Source organism: Phascolarctos cinereus, unplaced genomic scaffold (genome assembly GCF_003287225.1).
Source record: "Phascolarctos cinereus isolate Bilbo 61053 unplaced genomic scaffold, phaCin_HiC Scaffold_1;HRSCAF=81, whole genome shotgun sequence".
Lineage (NCBI taxonomy): Eukaryota > Metazoa > Chordata > Mammalia > Diprotodontia > Phascolarctidae > Phascolarctos > Phascolarctos cinereus.
Genome location: NW_027555514.1, coordinates 64576721 through 64601919, shown reverse-complemented (window position 1 = coordinate 64601919; position 25199 = coordinate 64576721). Strand labels below are relative to the sequence as shown.

The window sequence follows — 25199 nt, the reverse complement described above, 5'->3', positions numbered from 1 at the left end:
TTGTAAATACTGGTCACATTCACTGGAAAGGTTTAGATGACTTCTGAGGTCCTTTCCAGTTCTCCATGTAAATTTATTAACCTATGAGGAAAAGTAAGATTTATTTAAAATCTCCAAATGTATAGTAACTTTGGTATCTTTCAGGATGAATGCCAGTCATTCAGTTAATAAACATTTACTAAGACCCTGTTCCACAGGCCCAGGCAGTGTCGGAAGAGCTGGGGATATAAAAAGAGGCAACAGACAGTCCAGGCTCTCAAGGAACACACAATCCAATGGGGGAGACAGTATGCAAGCAGATATATATAAACAAGCTATGTATAGGATAAATAGGAAATAATTAACAGGGGGAAGGCACTGGTATTCAAAACATTTTTTAAAATTTAATTTACTCCCCAATTGCATGTAAAACCAGTCTTTACCATTTATTTTTAAATTCTGATTTCCAAATCCCCTCCCATCCCCACCCTCCTTGAGAAGGCAAGCAATTTGATATAAGTTACACATGTGCAAGTCATGCAAAGTATTTCCATGTCAGTCATGTTGTGAAAGAAAACACAAAGAAAAACAACAACAACAACAACAACAACAACAAAACTCCCAAGAATAAATAAAGATGTAAAGTAAAGAAAAACTATGCTTCCATCTGCATTCGGACTCCATCAGTTCTTTCTCTGGAGATGGGTAGCATTTTTTAAATCAAATTGTCTTGCATCATTGTATTACAGAGAAGATAGCTAAGTCATTCACAGTTGATCACCATTACAGTATTGCTGTTACTGTTTACAGTATTCTCCTGGTTCTGCTCATTTCACTTTGCATCAGTTCATGTTAAGTCTTTGCAGGTTTTTCTGAGAGCCTCCTGATCATCATTTCTTGTAGCACAATAGTATTTTATCACAATTATATGAACAACTTGTCCAGCCATTCCCCAATTGATGGGCATCCCTCAATTTCGAATTCTTTGTCATCACTAAAAGAGCTGTTATAAATGGCATATAAATAGTTCATATAGGTCTCTCTTTTTTTTTAATCTCTGTGGAATACAGACCTGGTAAGTGATATTGTGGGGTCAAAGGGTATGCATGGCTCTGTATCCCTTTGGGCAAATTTCCAAATGTTCTGCTGAATGGTTGAATTTGTATACAAGAAAAGCATTAGTATTAAGAGGAGCTGGGGGAAGGCTTTCTGTAGAAGGTGGGATTTTAGTTGGGACTTAAAGGAAGCCTGGGAGGTCAGTAATTGGAATGAAGGAGGGGAGAGTATTGCAGGCCTGTAGGTCACCCGTAGAAAATGCCTGGAGCCAAGAGATGGAGTGTTTTGTTTGTGGAACAGCTAGGAAGAGCCAATTCATCACTGGGTTGAAGAGCATGTGTTGGAGAATAAGGTGTAAGAAGACTGGAAAGGTGGTGAGGGTGTTCATTTTCAGTTGTAACTCTGGCTTTTTTAAAATACTAAAACATTTTCAGTCCACAGAATTTTACTAAATAGTGAGCTCCTTAACAGGTTAAAGTAATCAGCCAGCAGTGCAGACATGTCAGATATTGGGATGGGAAAAGGTCATGCCAAGAATACATTAAAAATCCAACCTTTAAACACTATGTAAACAAAAGATGAAGATAACTAATTAGAATGAGATGAGAAGAGGTGTGGGGCAGTCAGAGTCAAGTCCTGTTTTGCCCAAGAACTTTCTAGCTTCTTTACATCAACCCTCTTGGGGGAGGACATTTAGTCATATCCTTTATCTTGGAATTGTAACAAAAGTGCCATGGGAGGTGGCTTTGCTGTCCCCATTGAACAGTGTGAGAGAAAGTTCTTTATGATACTTAGTTTGACTGCTTAATTCGTTCAAACTCTTTCCTCTTTGGAATCAAAATTAGGTGTGCCAAATTAGAAACAATCACTTACCAGAACTAAGAGAGGAATCTGCCTTTCTATCTCTCCCTCTTCTCAATTTAGACAGCTGAGAATCTGGACTGGGAATTTGGAATGGAGATTTTATTTGCATACTTTCTCCTCTCCTACTACCTTGCTTCAGTTTTCCCCATTTATTAGCTGAACAGTTGATGATGGGATGAATAAGAAATTCTGTTAAGGATTCTTGAGGAAGGGGAAAAACTCATAGGAACAATTTGGAATGTCACTGGGGAAAGTTAGAGTAGCAAAGTATTGTTGCTTGCTGCTTGTTTCTATTTAGGCAAGTAACTTTTTTTTTTTGGAAAGGTGCAGAATTTAAAATGGTATTGTTATATTCTCTTTATAGTTCTGCATAATCTTCTCTCTAAACCTTTTTGCATGCTCGCTCTCACTCTCTCTCTCTCTCTCTCTCTCTTCTGTCTTTTTTTTTTATGAGGCCTCCCAGGGCATAGCTCTTGAGCAACCTTGAGGAAAAAGATTTTGGGTAAAAAAGAAACTAGTAATGATTTGCACCTTCAAATCTGTATCTGAAATAGACCAGTACATATTGCATACCTGGCTTAATTTCTGGTCTACTTTTCCCTCATTTAGCCCTCACAATTATGTATATTTTAATGATTATGCTAACTTAATGACCTTGCTATCCCTTTGGCTTACCTCAGTAGCCTTCTTATTTCCTAATGATTCTATTCTTTATTATTGGAGGAATTAAATTTCAAAGTTTTTAGTCCTATAACAATCTCTGGATTATATTCAATAAGTCAGTATTCTTATCTCTAGTTTCTAATTTGGAAATTAGGCAGCTAAGAATGTGTCTGGCAGTTTAAAGGCAGAATCGTGAACAGAAACCAAGATTATTCTCTAATTCTTGAAATTTCATTTTATTCTAGAGAGGACATGTGTTCTAATGTTGTTATAGCACTCTGTGTATAAAATTGCAAAGCTGAATCTCTGTCCCGTTAGTCTGGGGGGAAAACTGTGGTTTTTTTTTTCTTCTAAATTTACTCTTAACTTCTGATAGATTGTCTGTAATGTAGAAATTGTTGCTTCTTTTTGGCACCTTCTTTTGTTTACTCTGCTAGGGACCCTTTCATGTTAGAAAGTTCCATCTCCAGTGGAACTAGTCAGGTGTGCCAGAAGCTAGGAAATTCTAAGAGGGAAAAATACAGAGGAAGAGCATTCCAGGTATGGAAGGATGGCCTGTGAAAAGTCCATACTCAGGTGATGGAATGTTAGTGTGCAAGGAACAATAAGAAGGCTAGTTTCACGATATTGTAATGTATATATATGGGAGAACTGGAAGAAGGTTTAAAAAGGGAAGAAGAGGCCAGATTGTAAAGGCCTTTTTTTTTAGTTTTTTTTTTAAATTAAAAAAAATTTTTTTTGGGGGTAGTGTTAAGTGACTTGCCCAGGGTCACACTGCTAGTAAGCGTCTGAGGCCAGATTTGAACTCAGGACCTCCAGACTACTGGTGCTATGCCCCCGAGCTGCCTCCCCCCCCCTTCCCCCAATGGTTTTAATGACAAATAGAGGATTTTACAATTCATCCTAGAGGTAAGAGGGAACCACTGAAGTGTCCTTGGAAGGCTGGGTAGAGGAGTACCATAGTGAGACCTGGGCTTTAGAAGATCACTTTGACAGCTGGGTGGAGAATAAACTGAAGCAGAGAAAGAGAGACAGCTGATGATACAAGACTGGAGTTCAGGAAAGAGTTTAGGGCTGGTTATACAGATTTGGGAATCATCTACATGGAAATTATACCCATGAGTGCCGATGAGATCACTGAGGCAGATAGTGAGTTTCAAATTGTCTCCTCCCTTCCTTTCCCTCCCTCCTCCCTGAAATGGCAAGCAATTTGATATAGGTTATTTATACATGTGCAGTTGTACAAAATATAGTTACATATTAGTCATGGTGTAAAACAAAACATAGATACCCTCCCTGGAAAAAAAAATGAAGAAGATAAAAAATAATATGCTTCAATTTGCATTCCTGTCAGTTCTTTCTCTGGAGATGGATAGCATTTTTTATCATAAGTCCTTCAAAATTGTTTTGGATTTGTATTGCTGAGAATAGCCAAGTCATTCACAGTTGATCATTATATGATGTTGCTGTTACTGTGTGCAGTGTTCTCCTGGTTCTGCTTACTTCACGTTGCATCAGTTCACAGAAGTCTTAACAGGTTTTTCTGAAAGCATCTTGTTTATCAGTATACTTACAGCACAGTAGTATTCCATCACAGTCATATACAACGAACGACTTGTTCATCCATTCCCTAATTGATTGGCATCCCCTCAGTTTCCAGTTCTTTGCCACCACAGAAAGAGCTGCTTTAAATATTTTTGTTCATATGGGCCCTTCTCTGCCCTAACCCTCCCACCACCCCCCCTTTTTAAAATCTCTTTGGGATACAGATATAGTAGTGTTATTGCTGGGTCAAAGGGTATGCATAGTGTTTTAGCCCTTTGGGCCTAGTTTGAAATCGTTCTCCAGAATGGTTGGATCAGTCCATAATTCCAGTTTTCCCACATCCCCTCCAACATTTGTCATTTTCCTTTTCTATTATGTTAACCACTCTGTTAGATATGAGATGGTACCTCAGAGGTGTTTTAATTTGTATTTCTTTAATCAGTAGTGATTCAGAGCATTTTTTCATGTGATTATAGATAGCTTTGATTTCTTCATCTGAAAACTGCTTGTTCAAATCCTTTGACTATCAAGGAGTGACTTGTATTCTTATAAATTTGATTCACTTCTCTGTATATTTGGAAAATGAGGCCTTTATCAGAGAAACTTGCTGTAAATTCTTTCCCCCAGCCCCCCAGTTTTCTGCTTTCCTTCTAATCTTGGCTGCATTGATTTTGTTTGTGTAAAACTTTCTTCATTTAATTTAATCAAAATTATCTATTTTACATCCCATAATGCTCTCAGTATCTTGTTTGGTCTTAAATTCTTCTGTTATCCATAATCTGACAGGTAATTATTTCTTGCTCTCTTAATTTGTTTATGGTATCACCCTTTATGTCTAAATCACATACCCATTTTGACCGTATCTTGGTATACAATGTGATGTGTTGGTGTATGTCTAGTTTCTGCCAAACTGTTTTCCATTTTTCCCAACAGTTTTTATCAAATAATGAGTTGTCCCAAAAACTGGAATCAAAAAAAGCATCTCTCAGGCACTAGTTTATTGTGGCCATTACTTGCTATGTATTGTGTACCTATCTTTTCCAGTGGTCCACCACTCTTATCCCTTAGCCAGTACCAGGTTGTTTTGATGATTATCACTTTGTAATATATTTTGAGTTCTGGAACTGCTAAACCATTCTCCTTCACATTTTTTTTCTCATTAATTCCCTTGATATTCTTAACTTTTTGTTCTTCCAGGTAAATTTTATGATCTTTGATAGCTCTATAAAAATAAATTTTGGTAGTTTGATTGGTATAGCACTGAATGTATAATTTAGATAGAATTGTAATTTTTATTATATTGGCTTGGCCTGATCATGAGCAATTAATAATTTTCCATTTGTTCAGATCTGTCTTTATTTGTGGGAAAAGTGTTTTGCAGTTTTGGATTTGTCTTGGCAGGTAGACTCCCAAGTATTTTATGTTGTCTACAATTATTTTAAATGGAGTTTCTCTTTCTATCTCTTGTCCAGCTTAATTTTTTTAGCCTTACCTAGTATCGATCCTCTCAGTATGTTATACCTTGCAATCAAATTGGGCTACTCTCTGCCTCCTGTTCTTGACCTATCCATTCCCTGTTTTTCCTCTTTTCACTCCCAGTTACCCATTCTCCTAACTTAAGTGTCATCATTGACTTCTCACTCCCACTGCCCATCATCTGTTGCCAAGTGTAACATTGTCAACAACTCTTATATAAGATTCCTTCTCTCCTCTGACATGGCCGCCACTGGTGTAAGCGTTCATCACCTTACATACCTGGATTATTATAGGAGCGTTCTGGTTTTTCTCTCTGCCTCAAGTTTCTCCCCACTGTAGTCCATCCGTCATTCAAGCTGTCAGTGTTCTTCCTAAAGTATAGGTCTGTCCATGTTCCATATTCAGTAAACTCCAATAACTTCCTGTTACCTCCAGGATCAAGTATAAAATCCTCTGTTTGGCATTCAAAGCCCTTCTTAACTAGGCACCTTCTGGCCTTTCCAGTTTTCTTATATTTTATTTTTCTTCTCACATCCCACAATGTTTTCTTCAGTCCATTGACCCTAGCCATGCTGTTCTTTGAACAAGGCACTTCATTTATCAGCTCCATGCATTGGCTGCTCCCAATGCCTGGAATTCTCTCCCTCATTATCTCCATGTCCTGGTTTTTCTAGCTTTCTTCAGGTTCCATCTAAAAAATCCTCTTTCTACAGGAATCCTTTCCTGATCTCCTTTAATGCTAGGGCCTTCCCTCTGTTGATTATTTCCAAATTATTCTGTCTTTATCTTGTTTGTATATAATTTTTTAGCGTGTTATCTCCCTCATTATACTGAGATCCTTGAGAGCCCAGACTGGTTTTTCCCTTTCTTTGTATCCCTTGTGCTTACTTAGTACAGTGCCTGGCATAGAATAGGAGCTTAATAAGTACTTGTTGATTGACCCATGAACTCTTTCTCATTCATCCTCTATCTCAGCAGTGAAGGGAGAGAGCAGCATTTTCTCTCCTCATCTTCTAAGTTTAGTCATGATAATTAGACATCATCAAACACCATTTTCATGACATCTCTCTCCTGGCATACCTCTTAAAAATCTCTAGAGGCACCCTATTTAACTTGCTTCATCTGAGATGACAGTGATCAAATGGGAAGGTGTGGAGAATAGTTTATTAGTTATGCAGTGCTGGGCACATGGATGATGCTAAATAAATACTTTAGAGTCACAGAATTTTAGAAGTGGAAATTTAAAGATTATTTAGCTCCATCCTTCATTTCACGGACTAGGATACGAGATCCATACAGGTTAAGTGACGGTGCAAGTAAGTGACTTTCAAGACTCTTACTTGCATGGTGGGAATTACTGGAATGTTTTTGCCTTTGATCATTGCACTGTTTTAGATTCTGAGAGCCTCTTAGAAAGGAAACATAGTTTTCAGAAATTATTTCTGTGACTTAAGTCTTTCAAAATAGAACATGCCTTTTTTTTTTTTTTTGGTGAGGCAGTTGGGGTTAAGTGGCTTGCCCAGATTCACACAGCTAGTGAGTGTTATGTGTCTGAGGGCAGAATTGAACTTGGGTCCTTCTGACTCCAGGGCTCTATTCACTGCATCACCTAGCTGCCCTTAGAACGTGCTTTTAATCCCATTCATTATCTTTATTCAGTTTTGCTTTGGAAAATACCTATGTGAGTTTGTGTTTGGAGTCACAGGTATCTAATGCACTGGAATAGGCCTATAACTTATAACGTATTTGTCCTTGGCCATGTAAACTTGGTCAAATAGGTACCATATGTGATGTTTAGAATTTTTTACTTATTCTAGAATACAGCTAGAAGCCATATATGTTGGCATATCAATGAATATTTTGAAGAAAGAAAACATTTCTTTATATTGAAAGATTTTAAGTGGATTTTAGGTGAAAGTATTCTAAGTTCTAGTAGAACTTTGATTTTTCTCATTTCACCTTAAATAAATGGCTGACTGAATGGGCATCTTTTTAATGGTATTTTCTTTCTTTGTTCAATTTCAAATATAGACCGTGGACATTCATAAAGAAAAAGTGGCTCGGAGAGAGATAGGCATTTTGACAACAAATAAGAATACATCCAGGACTCACAAAATAATAGCACCTGCAAATATGGAACGTCCTGTAAGGTACATTCGAAAACCTATAGACTATACAGTACTGGATGATGTGGGCCATGGTGTTAAGGTAAGCATTTCTATAGACTACTTAAATTAGTTTGCATGTTGTTTAGAATTTTTAAGATGATACAGATTACAGTGATGGTTTTACTAGAGAATTATTAAAAATAAGTTGATGGGTAGTATGAAATACAGAATACTTTGGAGAGTAATTGACTAATTTGATTGACTAGCTCTGTTAATTTATATTGGGTTATGTTGCTATTATGGTTCTAATATTTGTGAATTTCATTTTGCCTTGGATTACTTGTCAAATACACATTTTAAAAATAAATGACATAGCTCATTTTTATGACGGAGGGGCCTATGTAACTTTTAATTTGTTGTGCCAGGTTTTCACCTTTCTTTAGTATATTTTTGTATTGCTGAGGAAGCATGGTGATATGATAGATGCATCATGTGAATTATTTATCTACCTTAACACTGCTTTCTTTTTACTAAAAAAAATTTAGGGGAGAGATTATTGGAATGAGTTCCCTTGCCATGCATACACATTTCTTTGGTGGGAAAACAACATCAAAATTAAGTTCTCAGAGAATTAAGTTTCTGATAAATTATTCGTCATTTTATGGCATTTTGAAGGAGCGTGATTTTTGCCAATTTTTGCTCAAGACAGAAAGCCCTGTATAATTTTAGAGCCTTTTCCTACAGGGTCATTTTTTGGCCTTCATTTCCAGGTGATTAGGTCAAGCCAGATTAGATTTTTTTCAGGGGTTATATGTTTTCTCCTAGAACTGGGTGCCTAACCACTAGACTAGGAGCCTTTGGTAGAATTTGAAGACTTTCCTGGTAGATTTCTTGTCTTATTTCCTCTGTCACATGTAGTTTGTCAAGATTTCCAGTGGGTATTCCCAAAGCTGACAGTGAGTACTACCCTGTCCCTCATTTTGCACAGGATTTTCCCTGCCCTAACTTAAGGACTAACAGTACCCTTGACCACCACTAGCACTATACTAGGCATCTCAGTGTATTAGAAGAGTGAAAAGTCACTCCTCCTCACAAAGTTGGGGATCCCTAGCTGTAATGCCCTTTTCAGTACCTTTATTTGTAGCACCTTCTATCCCTTATCCTCAACCATGAACAGCTGCTCTGTGTCCCCACCCACTCCTTCCCCATCAATACTAATATATCTATATGATGGCAGGAATTCGTAGAGCTGGTAGTTTGTAATTCCCAACTTTTAATAATTGTTTCTGTGGATGATGCAGTCAGACATCTTTGTATTTAATAGTAGTATTATCAGGACTTCAGATAAATAAATCCTACGTTCCGTTTATATCATTATATTTCAGGCTTTGATTTAGGTAAAAATTTCACTTTGTATAGAAACTGGAATTAATCTTCTTACTCTCTAGTAAATTGTTTCTTGTTGTCCTTGGCCAAAAGTTCTTTTTGTTTTTATAACCTGGAGGTCTTAATGGAAATTACCTGTTTACAGTCAGCTAAAAAAAAAAATTCATTATAGAAATGAGTGCTTCCTATAAATTTAATGGCGTGATTTATTGAATATGTATATCTTATTGATGGACACAAACTGTATTCACTCTGTAGGTATTATTTTATACTGCACTTGACTCTTTTACCATGTAGTCAGTTTGCATTTGAAAACTTCCATGTAAAGATATAACTTGTAGTAGCTGTGGAGTAAATTAGCTGTTTGTTGGCATTGTGTTCAATTTGAGGTTAATATTTTTCAGAATTGTACCATATATTAAAGAACTCAGTTCAGGATTAGCGAAGTTGGTTCAATTCAAAAACATTTTTGAAACTCTGTTTTCAAAGCACTATGTTAATTGTAGGGAGAGTTTAAGGATGATGTAGTCAAAAGATCATAGATCAAGAACTAAGAACCACCTCAAGGCTAATCTTAGCCCTTCATTGTACAGTTGAGTAAACTGAGGCCCAGGTAGGTTAAGAGTTTTGCTCAAGATCATTCAAGTAGGATCAGAGGTGAATCTGGAAACGAGGTCCTCCAGCTCTAGATAGAGCCAAAGCCTTTTCCATTGTACCAGGGTGCTGTAGTTCTACCTCTCAGGAAAGTTATTGTTTCTAAAGAGGGGATAAGAATATACAGATGGAACAGAAAACAATCCATAAGTAAATAAGAGAGGCTCAAATAAAGTGAAGTGGGAGTGGGGGGCAGACATTTCTAACTTAGCTGGAAACTGCATTTAAGCTGGGCTAATTTAGGCTGCTAAAGAATTTAGCAGGTTAAGGGAAGGCTGTTTGAGCAAGAGTGGGCAGATAACTGTGTGGGAGGGGAAGTGGGGGCAGTGGACTGAGGAGAGCAGTTCTTGCCTGTGTGTACTTTCTGATTCTTTCAGCTTGTCATGCAAGTAGCACCTCATTTCTTCTTTGTTTCTGCTCTTCTGTCGTTTTGTCCAGTTCTTGTTTTCCTGAAAGTTAATTTTGAGCTGTTCTCAGTCTTAAGAGCTCATTATTAACAAATGTGAAGACCAGAAAGCATGTGCTAATCAAGCAGATGTCAGGTATTTCCTTAAGCAGTTGATATATCTCCCCCACCCCTCTTCAAAAAACCAAAGCCACAACATTTTTTCATTTAATGATGTTTATGTTTAAATTTAGGGACTAACAGCAGGCACAAATTCTTTTTTATGTTCATTTTTACCCATAAAATAAAGACTCACTGTTTAAATAGTTCTTTTTTATATTACTTTGACCTTTTTCCCTAGGCAGAAAAAGTGTATGTAAGAAACAAATGCCTCTATTTGGAATGTAAAGCCCTTGACAACCTATTATTCTAGCCTTATATATCTTATATATATCTTGATCATATTGCTACACTCTCTGCTCTGGCAAAACTGATCATCTTAACTGTTCCTCATACATGGACCTCTATTTCGTGTCTCTATACTTTGGCTTTGCCTAATGTGCATTTCTTCTCCCACCTCAGTACTCAGCTTCTGTAAGAAGACTTTTCTGATTCTCCTCAGCTGCTAGTGCCCTCCCTACTACCTTGCATCTTTATATTCCTGTATATGTGAAAACACATATGACAGTATGCATGCATATATACATATGTGTGTCTAGGGAGAGAGAGAGAAAAAAAATCTGTCTTTCCTGATGGATGATAAGCTCCTCAAGGAACTTGACTATTGAGTGTATACTTAATGTACACTGAATAAATGCTTATTGATTGGTTGAACAAATATATAATTTCTTTTTAAATTTGAGGAAGCCAGCAGCTATTCTGAATAAACATTTTCCCTTCTGACATTCTTATTCCCAGGCCTTTCCTCCTAAGGGAATATAAAGCACTCTTAAGAACATTTTTTCCCATGGAAAATACGCAATGAAAGAAATTTAAAGTGAAGATCATTTGTGAGCTATTGGATCGTGTAGGGTCCTAGTTGTCTGAAAATCAGTCGTTAAAAAAATCCATATTCAGGGGCAGCTAGGTGACAAATCATATAGAACACTGGTCCTGGAGTCAGGAGGACCCGAGTTCAAATGTGCCCTCAGGCACTCAACACTTATTAGCTGTATGACCCTGGGCAAGTCACTTAACCCCATTGCCTAGCCTCCCCCCTCCCAATAAATCAATATTCTTCACTGCAAGTAAACTATAGAGGCTAATTAAAAATTTTGTCATACCCTCCTGTTAAATTATATCATGATTATTTTGAGCTCTTGTGAACTCCAAGCTATCTTGAAAAATTAATGAATCAAAAAATTTAAATTAAGACACTTTATTTTGCTTCAGTTACCTTAAATAGGGTATTTCTATATGAAATTTCTAGTTGGAGTCTACCAGGGAGTAAATTTGGTCAGTCTGTGTGAGCCAAGGCAAGATACTTTACTATCTTAGCGCAACTCTGTAAGACTCTCTAAATTACATGCATGACATTTGTAGATGTCTTGGTAAAGGAATCTGCCCTCTTGAGAGTTCCCCACACCAGTGAATCACAAATTCTGACCAAAAATATCAGTCATTCAGTAAACATTAATTAAGCACCAGCTGTGTGCCAGGTACTGTACTAGATGCTAAGGATTAAAAAACAAAACACTCTTTAATGTGGAGACTGAGGACATAAATAAGCATAAAATAGAATAAACACAAAGTAGTTAAATACCAGATTTGGGCCAGGGGGGACTAATATTTTGGGGAATCACTATATCTATATCTCTCTCTCTCTCTCTCTCTCTCTCTCTCTCTCTCTTTCTCTCTCTCTCTCTCTCTCTCTCTCTCTCTCTCTATATATATATATATATATAAATAAATATAATTTTTTGAGGTAAACTGTTCATGTTAACTCCATTGCTATATTGTATGAAGCACATAGTTTTAAAAAATTTATCCAATATAAGAAATTGATTATTTTAAAATATATGGTTGTTAAAAGTTTATAGAGGGTTATTTAAATAAACAATTTTGATTTCTCCTCTCTGGAGAATGGAGGATCTTTTTTCATCACCTAAGGAATTTAAAGCTGACACTTGGGTTTACTTTTCTCCCCTTCATTATATAAATGTTTATTATTGTCAGTGCTTAGATATTGTAAACCTATAAAAAAAATAAAAAGAAACCATGTGGTGTTTTGGGAGAGCATTTTATCTAAATCCAGACATGTTCAGTGTCTTGTGTTCTGGAATTCAGCCTTCTTTATTCAGCATTCTCTTGACAAACCATGATATTTGAGTGACCTTTAAGCTATACTTAAGATTATTAAAAGGCATGAATACTGAATATAGGTATTTAGTTATATTCATTCACTTTATTAGCATAGAAATAATACTTGGTGCATCTCAATGAAACAAGTCATTCTCCTACTCCTTCCTTTCTCCTCTTGTGGAATATAAATGACTGATTGAGGATTTCCCTTAGGTGTAATTTGTAGCGGTTTCATAGTCTGTAGCACTCAGAGAGAGCTTTGTGGAGTCTGTCTTAGAGGGGGAAAACACTCACCTCTGGAATAAGGCTTGTTAATGTGAAAATTTGGATATTGAAGCCATTACTTCCTCCAGCCTCTGGCTTCTGTCTTTCTCTTTGGCCAACTTCGTGGTAGCCTTTTAGCTCTTAATTATTGTTGCCTTCTGAAAGCAACATTCATTCATTCAGTAAGCTTTTGTTCAGAGCTCAATATGTATTTGGCATTATAGGCGGTAGGACTTGTGGAACTTATATATGAACAAACTAGAAAACAATTCAAGATCACAGCCTCCCTCACCCCTTCCCCCCAACCCCCAAAATAAAAACAACAACAATGACAACAGAAAAACCATGAAGTAGTACCTTGGGGGCAAAAGCACTAGACTGAACCTGCTGAGGGTTCCCATTTCCAATTCTGCCTCTGCCAGTCAGGTTTAAAAATATGCAAAGAAGAAAGTGTGGCAGTTTCTTACTTTTCTAGATCTGTCAGAGGTTGTATTAATGGACAGAGAGCCCTTGGAGTCACTGTGTCAGTAAGCACTTGGTAAGCACATACTGTCTGCCAGACCCTGTACTAAGCACTAGAGACAAAAAGAAAGTAAAAAGAAAGCCTTTGCTCTCAAGTTGTTCACAGGCTAAAGGGGGAGACAGCATGCAAATAGCTGTGTTTGGATGACATATAGACAGGATAAGTAGGAAACAGTCAACAAAGGGAAGGCATAGAATTAATCAGGATTGGGAAAGGCTTCCTGTAGAAGGTGGAATTTCACTTGGGATTTGAAGGAAGCTGGGATATGGAGACAAAGAGGGAGAGCTTTCCAGGCATTAGAGATGGCCAGTTAAAATACATGGAGTTAGTATGTGGAGTGCTCTGTTGAAAGAACAGCAGGAAGGCCAGGGTCAGTGGATTGAAGACTGCATTGTGGAGTGAGAGGGGAAGGGAAGAGGAACAAACAGTAAGAAGAGTAGAAAGATGGTTGAACGGAACGAGTTTATGAAAGGCTTTGAACATTGCATAGGGTTTTGATCCTGGAGCTGATAGGGAGACATAGGAATTTGCTGAGTAGGCCGTGATGTAGTCAGACCTACACTTCAAGAAAATAACTTTAGCGGCTGAACGGACGATGGACTGGAGTGGAGAGAGACTTGTGGCAGGCAAGACCCCCACTCCCCCACCCCCAGCCCCCTGCCCTGCAAGTTATAACAGTAGTTTCTGCATCAGAAGATAAGGCCTGTACCAGGCTGGTGGCAGTATCAGAGGAGAGAAGGAAATGTGTTCAAGAGATATTGAAAAGGTGAAATGGACAATCTTTGGCAACAGATTGGATTTGGCAGATGAGAAATAGGAAAGAGTTGAGGATGATACCTAGGTTATGGTCCTGGGGGACTAAGAAAATGCTGGCATCCTTGATAGTAATAGGGAGCTTTGGAAAGCTGAAGGTTTAGGGATAAAAATAAAGAGTTCAGTTTTGGACATGCTGGTTTTAAAATGCCTACAGCAATGGTGTCAAATTCAGATGGAAATGGATCTTTGCAGGTGCATATTGACTTAGAAAAAAAGATGTGGTTTTTCTATTTTTATTTTGTTAAACATTTCCCAATTACATGTTAATCTGGTTTGGTCTGCGCTTGGGGTTTTTGCAGGCCAGGGTGGTAGTTTGACACCTTTGTTCTACAGGACATCCAATTTGAGATGTCCAGTAGACAGTTGGAGATTCAAGACTGGAGATCAACAGAGAAGTTAGGGCTGGATAAATATACTTGAGAATCAGAAGCAGATGGATAGAGATGATAATTGAACTTATGGGAGCAGATGAGGTCACCAAGTGAGCTATAGTATAGAGGGTTAGAGGAGAACCAGGGGAGAGCAGAGTCCCAAAAACCTAGAGAGAAGAGCATATCAAGGAGTAGAAGGTAATCAACAATGTTAAAGGCTGCCAGGAGGTCAGGGAGGAGCAGGTTTGGGGAAAGGCAGTTGGATTTGGCCACTGAGAGATCATTGGCAACTTTGGATAACAATTTCTGTTGCGGTCAGAAGCCAGTTTGCTGAGAGTGAGAGGAGAGGAAGTAGAGCATCTTTTGTATCTATGGGCAGGTGTCTTATTAATCTGTCAATGCCCAGGGTAATAGCTCTTTGAGACTATAAATTACAGATAAATTTCCAAACTGCACTGTATTTCCAGATTGTGAGTTCCTCCACATGAATAAATAGATTTGGATCCTTACAATTATTATAATGTCATCCTAGTAATGTTTATCCCCAAGTATCCTAATTTAACTAAAACTTTCTATTTTTAAGGAGAAGTACAGAAATTCAGTAGTATTTGATATCTCTTTTCTTTTATCAAAAATCCATTGTATTTACTAAAAAAGGAATATGTATAAGGTATAACATCCCTGTTTTTGGAATATATCCAAATTGTTCTTGCCTTTATGGTTATTTGAAGTATGACAGTTCTGTATTTAGTTAGATATGTTTATAGAGAGAATTCTTAGCTTTTAAAAAATGAAATTGCATGGAAAAGCTGAGGTTTCTAATTCTAACACCCCAAGACTCCTCTCTGTGCCTAGTTTAAATTGAGTTCATCACATCTCCTATATTGTAAGTAACTCAAGGCCTATTTTTTTAATCTTGAACTTTCACTAGAGATGGTCTGTTGCAATGCAGAGAACAAGAACTCAAGCAGCTAACAAATAATAATTTTAATTCGCTGCTAATTTGACTAGAACAGGTTTGAAACCTAGAACGGAGGGGTCTTTTAAGCCTTATGTGATGCAGATATTTGGATGCAGTATCTTGTGTGTGAGTGTTTAGGTGTAGTTACCCAGTTGACATCACTTCTCATCTATGGAAGCAATATTCTGCAAATGGCGCTGAATTTGGAGTCGTGGGTACTTACAAACTTGGTTTTCCAATGTTAACTGAATGTCTTAAGCACTGCATTTACATACACGGTGTTTAGTTGCAAGTTATAATGAACACACTTATGTCATAAATGTTTTGATCTGTAACTCAGTGGGATGAGGTTTATATAAGATCTCTTTAGGCTAAGGTTTTGTTTACATGAGACTGTTGGATTGAACTGCCCATCCAATTAGTCAATTCTGTCACCAGTTTTTAAAAACAATTTGTTTATTGCTGAATTGTGTTTGAGTGAATTGAGTTAGTCAGGTAGTTTTGGCCTCATATAGATATGTCCATGTTATTTAAAAAAAATGAATTTGTCAGGTGCCCACTGTAATTTCCTTCTTCTTATGGGTACCTTACAACTTAGTTGTAGGGTATTTGGAATGTAATTACATAGTAAAAATTAACTGTAACTTTGAACCTGTCCTGTTAGATGTGATCTATCTGGAATTAATTTTTACCTTTTTCCCCCCTTTTTTTGCCAACGTAAAGTGGCTAAAAGCCAAGGTAAGAGCAGTTATTTCTCATTTGATCCAGTGTCCCCTCTATTGATAAAGGCTGCAAAGCCACTAAAATTGAAAATGCTCTTGTACATCTCTTTGCTTTTTCATAGGTTAAGTAGAATGAACATGCTCAATTTAAATTCAAATCAGCAACATGTGTTAATATATCAAGGATATATTAACATCTGCCTTTATATAGATACCTCCATTTCTCTAACATTTAATGCTTTGCTCATATTTGATAGATGGATGCCTTGCTCTATTGACTTACATTTTAGGAGGCTTCCCCGACATTGCCTGTAACATTTCTTATTTTCATCCAGAGAAATGAAGAACAAAATATTTCAATGAAAATGGAAATATGAGATCATCTTATATTTTCTAAGTATTTGAAGACCTAGTACTTGAATGAAAAATGCTGGTATGAAAGCTAATTTACTGACTTTTAAAAAGTGCTTCAACCATTAATCTTTATTGAACTTTAAACATCTATAAATGGAATTGAAAATAGTAGTGGAAACAAAATCCCAAAGTTTAATTTTTGGTGTTGTAATTTTCCCCTTGGTTTTCAGCCATTTATTTACTAAAATGTGCTTTTGAAAATTGTCTGGGAAGCCTCACTTTACATCCTTATATTAAAAAATAATACTTGAGTGTCAAAATACCAAGAGAACCGTTTGATATGAAAATAAAAGCCTTTCCTTCAATGTTTTAGCATGGAAATAATCAGCCTGCAAGAACTGGCACACTGTCGAGAACAAATCCACCTACACAGAAACCGCCAAGCCCTCCTATGTCAGGCCGGGGAACACTGGGGTAAGAATTCAGCTACTTCTTATTATTTCTGAAAGGAAGTTAGAGTACTGAGTGAATGGGCGTTAGTGCAGGGTAAGCCCTACAATAAGTAAATATACTAGAATCCTGTACTTGAATCTTGATGGCCTTGGGAGCCACAGCATGGAACCATCTTATCATCTAAAGGCAGCTTTAGTGCAATGGATAGAGCTCTGGACCTGGAGTCAGGAAGACCTGAGTTCATATCCCACCTCAGATACTTAGTAGTTACACGACCTTGGGCAAGTCATTTAACCTCTGATTGCCTTAGTTTCTTCAACTGTAAAATGGGAATAGTAATAACGCCTCTCTCCCAGGATTAATGTGACCATCAAGTGAGCATATTTGTAAAGCTCGTTGCACAGTGCCTGGCACATGTTAGGTGCTACATAAATGCTATCATCATCATCATTATCATCATGTACCTTTGGTGTACTTTAAAGTCCCTTTGATTGGACCCTAGATGGTACAGTATAACATCCCTTTGTGCACGGGAGTTAAGGTTATTTGTAGATAAAATGTTGTCTGTGTTTCAGTCTTACTTTGGTTTGTTGTAAACAAAGTGGTTTGCTTTCATAAATGTATGTGATATTTCTGTGCTAAATCTTTTGAACAAGGGTTAATTCCTTATAACAGATTTGCATTTTATATTTCTTAGTTTTTAAAATTAAGTTAAATCATATCAATTAGAATTTTCTTTTGGAATGCTTGTAGAGTTTCAGGATACATAGGTACTTTATTTTTCTTCTGCTTCCCAACTTTTTTGACTATAAGCACCATTCTGGTATGTTTAAGGTCTTTGATTCCCAAGGTAATGAGAAGTAAGCTGTCTCTGTTTTTCCTTTGATTTCTTTGTTTCTCTTTGATTTCTCTTTGTTTATCCTTTTTTCAGGACCAGTGTTAAAAAAAATTGTTTTTCATCACAGCCAATTTGTCTGCCTCCCACATTTCATTTTAATTAAAATTCACTTGTACACCTACTGTCTACATAGCACCTTTTCTCCTTTGGGGGTAAGAGGTAATGATTAATAAGACACAGTGCCTGCCTTCATGGAGCTTATGATACAAAGTAGAACAAGGTAACTACACAGGAAAGGTATAAAGTGTTAGGTGAGGCTTAATGAAGAAGGGACCACCCTTTCTCCGGGGGTGGAGGAAAAACTATGGAGAGTGCATAAATGTAAGTGCTGCAGGAGAGTTAGGACTGTCTAAATTCAAACTCGGTTTTGTTTACTTAATGATTTTTCAAATTTGTTTTATTGAATTTTCTTCTTGTACAGTGTAAGAAAAGAATGTCGTATCAGACTACTTAATAACTCCTCAGGAAATAATTATTTCTCATGGCTCTTCTACTGACTTTCTGACCTTGTACAAGGCAGTTTAACCTCTTTGTACTTTAGCTTGTCACCTGTAAAATGGAAATTTTACTTGTCCTGCCACAACCCTGCTTATCCTACTGCTTTTGCAGTGGTGTTCTCAAAAAGGAAATACTGTATGTGGAAACAATTTGCTGTCTTAGGAGAAAAGGTGCTTCATTACTCACCTGATTTTACATTTTAAAAAATAATTTTACTTTTTTAATATTTAATTTTTAAACTCTTTTGAATTTATTGACCACATTGTATCAGCAAAGCATCAAATGGGATCTGAAATACTGAATAACCTATTTGGACTCTAATCTGTATGTAATGTCTTTAATTTATAATTTTTACAACATGGGCTATTATAAAATGTTATTTTTGATGGATAACATTTGTCAGTAAGCCCCTGCTGAGTCTTTAAAATAGTTCAAAATCTTCATCCTTTTCTTAAGCCACATAACCCATTAGGGAAACTTCAAATTCATTTCCACAAATATTTGAGTGGGTACGGTGTACTTAGGGTCATTGTCAATGGCAGTGTTTTCAAAGATATATACTGCAGTATAAATGAAGCAGGCACGTGTGTGTGACCGCTTGTTTTAGAACCTGGCTTTGGAGATACACAGATATGTATAACTGTTGTATTGCCTGGATTCTGTTTTCTCTGAATTACTTCAGATCTCAGCTAAAATCCCACCTTTTACAAAGCCTTTCCCAGTCCCCTTTAATGCTGGTGCCTTCCCTCTGAGATTATTTCCAATTTTGCTCTTATTTGTTTAACTTTCATCTTGTTTGTACTTCATTTGCATATTTTTCTCCCCCATTAGACTGTGAACTACTTGAGGTCAGGAACTTTTTTTACTTTTCAGTGCTGTAAAACACCGTGCCTGGCACATAGGAAGCACTTAATGATTGCTGCTTGATTTGACTCCATTTGTTCACAGAGCTTGGGGGCTTGTGTGCCCAGCCTCTCCTCAGTTGTGTTTTGGTGTGGCCAGCATAGATCTGCATCACTTGGAAGGTGTTAGTCTGTTCTCTGTTGCCTGCTGAGAGAGTTATCTGCAAGCAACCTTCTTGATTCTTAGAGTTTGAGATCTTTGCCCTAAGAATTGAGTTGTTTTTAGTAGTTTTAGTAAATCAACGGTATTATTGTATTCAGAGTTAAAATATATTTTATTAATCACTTTGTAACTGTTTACCATTTTAATATAGATCAATAAAATTACGTTCTGATTTGAAATAAAACTCTCTTCATTAAACCTGTTTTCTCATTCATATTATACAACATTTTGTGTTCTGTTTTGCTTCTTTAGGCGAAATACTCCTTACAAAACCCTGGAACCTGTTAAACCCCCAACGGTTCCCAATGATTATATGACTAGTCCAGCCAGGCTTGGAAGTCAGCATAGTCCAGGAAGGACAGCATCTTTAAATCAGAGACCAAGAACACACAGGTACGTCAGCTTGTGAAAATGAAAACTGAATATAATGAAAAAAGAACAGCTAAAATACACTGAGTAAACCTGAAGTGTTCCCACAAGATAGGTGCGGAGTATATCAGTAAAAGGAGATAATGCTGCATATTTCAACCATTTACCTAAATTGGTACTGCTTTTTAACTTTTCTAGATCTATCAACAATATTATCCCACCTTTTGTTAACTTTTTTAGAAAATTAAATGTAATTTTAAAAAGTTTGGATTGAGGTAGAAAAATCAGCTACTACTTTTAGATATTTTTAGATGCCAGGGAATGCCAAAATGTCAGAAAACTTCAGTATTGTTAGAGAAGGGGATTAATTCAGATAAAAGATTCCCTTTGGTTTTGCTGGCAACCAAAAAGCCCTTTTTAGTTTTTAGTTCCTGAGAGGTGGTAGGATTTACTATGTTGCTTTTTGAGGGTCTTATTTATGTATAATGAGTTAGTAAGTATCATGTCTTAATATGATTCCTTACCTTTGTCTAACTTAGGGGGTGGTTGGTTGGATTTGTTTTTAGTTCATTATTGTGTTGCAGTTTGCAGAAATATCAGATATGTTAACATTTAGTATGAGTCATAGTTGTCTGCCTCTTCATTTTCACCCATTTGAGCAGGAAGGAGAGACCCTCATCTACAGAAGGAGTAGTAATAACGCTCATCAGTGTAGCCTGACTTTTTTTCTCTTTTGCTAGAATGTTATGTTACATTGGATAGGAAAATAGAACTTTCTTCTTCTTGCACAACAAACCTTTGATATCTATTTTGAATTTTTAAGAGGGGATATTTAGCAAATATCCTGGTAATTTTTACTACTTAATGTAAAATCTAAGGTAGTTGTGACATGTTTTGGGAAATAGTTGAGGTGGTTTAAAATAAAAAGCTTGGCTCTTTAACTTCCAGTTGATGAGATATCTCTTGTCACTTCACATATATGGGCTTCAGTTTGCTAATCTGTGAAGAGTGGCTTCAGCCAGATACTCTGCAAGGTCCCTTTACATTCTGGGGCCTGTGAGCCTGTGGTCTGGGTGGGAAAGTACAAATTCCCAAGTGTTCCCAGGTACCTTTGTGACTTTGTGAAAGTCCTTCAACTTCTTTAGGCCTAATTTCCTCATTTTTAAGGAAAGTTGGACTTGCTGACTCTCAGGACAGGCCTTTCCACCCCTAAGTCTGTGATCCTATTGGCAAAATATCACTCTTCAGAAACCAAACAAAATGGTCTCAGTATAGTATATCTGTTTTGTTTATAATTCTATTTTCATAGGTATTGACAACCTGACATCAACTACATAAAGATGTGGTTACATCTTCTTAAGGCTTTTAGTTAAGTCCAATGAGGGATTCATTTTAGTTGTATTCCTCATGCAAATATTCCCTGTTTCTTGGCCTGCAGAGTGTTAATTGCACAGAGATTATTGTCTCTGGGCTTCATTCTTAGATAATTACTTATTGCAAATAGTTGCGCCCTACCATTTGTAGAACTGTTTTGTCTGTTTTTAAAATGAATTGACTGCAGAATATGCATCTGTATTCCCTGTAGAGAGGTGATCAATAGTATATGTTGGCCAGAGGCTCAAAAGCTAAAAGAAACCCACCCCTGGCTCTAATCCAACTCCCTTATTCTACAGATGAGAAGACTGGCACAGAGTTCCAAAGTCACATTGTTAAGAATCAGAGTTACGATTCAAACCCAAGTCCTTAGAATGAGCTTTGACCCTTAGTGTAAAATATGGAACTTTTTAAAAAAGTAATTGAATATTCCCTTTTAACATAGTTTTGAAATTAGCTTTTAATTAAGCAGTTCCCATACTGAGTAAATGGGCATCTCAACAGTGTAACTGCCAGTTCCATTGACAGACATTTGTCTTATGCTCTGGAAGCATATATTATTGTTATTATTGCCTGCCATCATATGCATTAGATGTGAGAGACTCTTCCTAGAACATATTGTTATCATGATAAAAAGTAGAAGGAAGATTGGTTGTGGTAATTGATCTGTTTGGCCATTGAGTTGATTCAAATCTAGCAGACTGGGATTTTAAGATTTTGTGTTGCCATAATGTTACGAAGAGATAACTTGATTTCTCCTTTTGTACTGCTTGCTGTGATATATTTAGTTTCCTCGACATTTTCATTTTTATAATTGTCACCTCTGTTTTTTGGCATGTATTAAAACGAATGTATTAAATTCGTATACCAAGATGACTTCCAATGGTAATTATGATTAATATATTTTATCTTCTTCTGAATATAGTGTCTTGATTCATCTACTTTCAAAACTTAACAAAAATAGGGAAACCAGAATAACTTTTTTCAGAATCAGAATCACACAGTTTCAGAAGCAGAAAGATTCCTATAATCTAACGCATGCTTTAAAGGATTCTTCCTACAGTATACCCGAAGGGTGTTCTGCTTTTGCTTGAAGACCCTTCAGTGAGGAGATAGATTGTATCAGTCCATTTTAGGTTTCAGGATTTCATGAGATTTATTACCAAGTTAGCATTCAATAGCATTCAAGTAAATATCATGGGGAATTATTTTGAGTGACCTTTAGGAATAATGTTGATTTTTCTTTGCAGTGGTAGCAGTGGAGGAAGCGGAAGTCGAGAAAATAGTGGAAGCAGCAGCATTGGCATTCCCATTGCTGTGCCTACGCCTTCACCACCAACTGTTGGACCAGGTGCGTTATTTGTGAAGCTTTTGAAAAGTTGCTCTCTGATATTTACATTTGTGGGCATATAATTTAGAAAACTAATAATTTACCAACATTACCAAAACTTTCTCAGCAACTGACCTTAAATGCTGAATTCATTAGGTTGCTATTTGAGGAAAAATAACAATATCTTTGAAAGAATTTTTAGGTTAATTGTTTTTCTATCTATCCTACATTGTGTACGTAGCTGTTAGATAAAATAGGTGGGGATGATAATACTTACTCTGTTTACATCAAAAGGCTATCATGAGGAAAACCCTTTGCAAAACTTAAAAATGCTATGTAAATATCGTTATCTTCATCTGTATTCTTAAATAATCAAGCATAACTGTGTGAAATTTCTTTTGAAGTTCTGAGAACTTAGAGCTTAGAATCTAAGCTTTCTTAGATTTGATGTATTATACTTTCTGTCATGAGATATAGTTCTTACTATCGCTAGTTTGTTCTGTGCTGTAAACTTTTTCTGCATCTTATTTGGCTTATCTGTAAAATGGAAATAATAATTGTCACATTCCATGAAATAGTGTAGTGAAGATGATATGAGATGTACTGGAGAGTAAAAGCCCTAATACTTTATCAAAAGGATGGGGAATAAATCAAAAGCCATTGTTACAATGCATTTAAATTAGCTTTAAAAAGATTTCTTAAAACAAATACATCATACATGTAAATATGTAGGATTTTTAAAAACAGAAAACATTGTAAGAACTAGAAAAGGATCAACAACCTCTCTGTGATAATTAAGGAAAAATCCTATCAGACACCTTGTAAAAATAGGTATCTTTTATAACTCAGAAAGAGCATTAGCTTAAGTTCTTCTCTTTTTAATTATCAAAATTTTTTTCTCATTTGAGGTTGTAAGATCTGCTTATATTTGTAACTATTTTTCTTTTCATATTCTTATTAGCAAATTCTGACTGCTTTACTGTTGTCTGACTGTTTAGTTCGTTTGCTTGTTCTCTGATTAGCGTTATGAACTGTTTTATTAGCACAAATTTCTGTCCCTCCTCCCTCTGGAGCTCCTCCTGCACCACCGCTTCCTCCACCTCTTCCGATGGGCAGTAGGATAGGTGAGAATTGGGTCAACCTGCGAGTGATTAGTTACTTTGAATAATTAATAATACTCTATTCCTAATAGACCTATCTTTGATTTTTAAGGATTATATATTGTTGATACAAGTGTGAAGGTTTAACATCTCTAATCTAAACTAATATCTTCTGGTGAAAGGCCTCTGAAGTTATGCAGAAAAACAAGTATATAAATGAGTCTTAGAGGAAAACTTTCGTTGCTTCATTTGGCTCGCATGGAATATCAAAGTCTTTAGGAATAGCTTTTTTAGTGCAACTATTTAGTCATTCTTGAATATTATATTTTTATCTGTATTGTGAAAATGCAGAAAAATCCATGCATATGCATATATGTGTATGTTTGCATGTGTGTGTACATACACACATGTATTACACATGTGTATATGTACATGTATCTTAATTTTGGCTTCAGTGAGCTTAACATCCCTCATAATAGAAGGTGGTATTATAAAGGCATTGATTTTTAGCCTGTTTTGTGACACACGAGCATGTTTTGAACTTTAGTTACAAATTAATTTTGATTGGCTTTTTATAAAATAAATGTATGACATACAATATCTTTAAGAGGGACACCTATAAATGATAGTGTGTTGTGTCATGTGATTAAAAACAAAACTGATTTGTTGTAAGGTTCTGAATAACTGGTGTAGTTGTAGTCTGATATATTTATTTATTATTAACATTCTCTCCCTGCTCTTCAAAAAACCCTGTTATATAAAAATCATCAGTAGGAGGGTAGGTTAGGTTGGCAGCTGGCATGGGCCCAGTAAAGAACATTTTAAGATATTGCTTCTTATAAATGTATATAATGTCAACTACAGAAAATTTGCCCTCAGTAATATATAGATTTTGCTAAGTAAAGTTCATATGCTACAAAAACCGCTAGGGACGCTAACATATGGGAGAGTTCATTTGCCCTCTTTGCCTAGGGTACACAAATACTTTCTGTGGCCTCTGCAAAAAAAAAAATGTTGTTAACAGTGGTTTTTGCAGAAAAGCACAGTCCTGTGACTTAAATAATAGATCATTTCTCTGTGGAACTAGCACACTCCCTTGTTGTGAACATACTAGTTGCAAGATAGTAAGCACTTAGAGTCCCTGGAAAGCCAGAAATGGGCAGGTCAGGCCTTGAACTTGGACACTACAAATGCTCAAGATCAACCCCTGATCCTTAGTGCGAGCTTATTTGTGCTTGTTTTACATGCAGCTCTCAAACTTACTTGTTTTTTTCAAACCCACTGCAGATTAGAAACAGTAAAGTTCTTGAGAGTTGCTGCTGGAGGCTGTGCACTCAAAGTAGTGAAAAGTGGTAGCAGTTTAGCAAGCCCAGAAGTGTGGAGGTCATTTACTTTTAGGGGCCAACAGCCCAGGATTTTGCATACCTCAAAAGACTGAGTATCATCACCTTTGCAGCACAGTGTCATAATGGGCACTTAGGACAGTGACTCTAGGTCATTAAGAAAAAAAGTTACTTTATATTGGGCATACTCTGTTTAAAAAAGTAGGGGGAAATGTTTTTAGCAGTTTAGAATGGAATAGAAACAGATAAAAATCCATAATTTTAAGATTAATTTAATTTGTAAAATTTTATGTGTAGGCCCTTGCATGTAATAAATGTCAAATAAAAGTTTATTTAATTAA

General features: G+C 36.4%; 1 protein-coding gene across 8 annotated transcripts in view; it reads left to right on the top strand.

The window, feature by feature from the left end:
• ABI1 (abl interactor 1) overlaps nucleotides 1–25199 on the top strand; it is a 105949-nt gene that overhangs the window by 65834 nt on the left and 14916 nt on the right. For 3 of the 8 annotated variants that reach the window (XM_020990326.2, XM_020990329.2, XM_020990327.2), the window contains exons 3-7: nucleotides 7615–7791; nucleotides 16076–16090; nucleotides 16802–16902; nucleotides 19595–19735; nucleotides 22336–22436. In XM_020990326.2, the coding sequence (XP_020845985.1) occupies nucleotides 7615–7791; nucleotides 16076–16090; nucleotides 16802–16902; nucleotides 19595–19735; nucleotides 22336–22436 (535 nt within the window). Of the gene's footprint in view, nucleotides 1–7614; nucleotides 7792–16075; nucleotides 16091–16801; nucleotides 16903–19594; nucleotides 19736–22335; nucleotides 22437–23458; nucleotides 23540–25199 lie in introns of all 8 variants that reach the window. The other 5 variants (XM_020990328.2, XM_020990325.2, XM_020990324.2 and 2 more) reach the window with 2 other exon arrangements.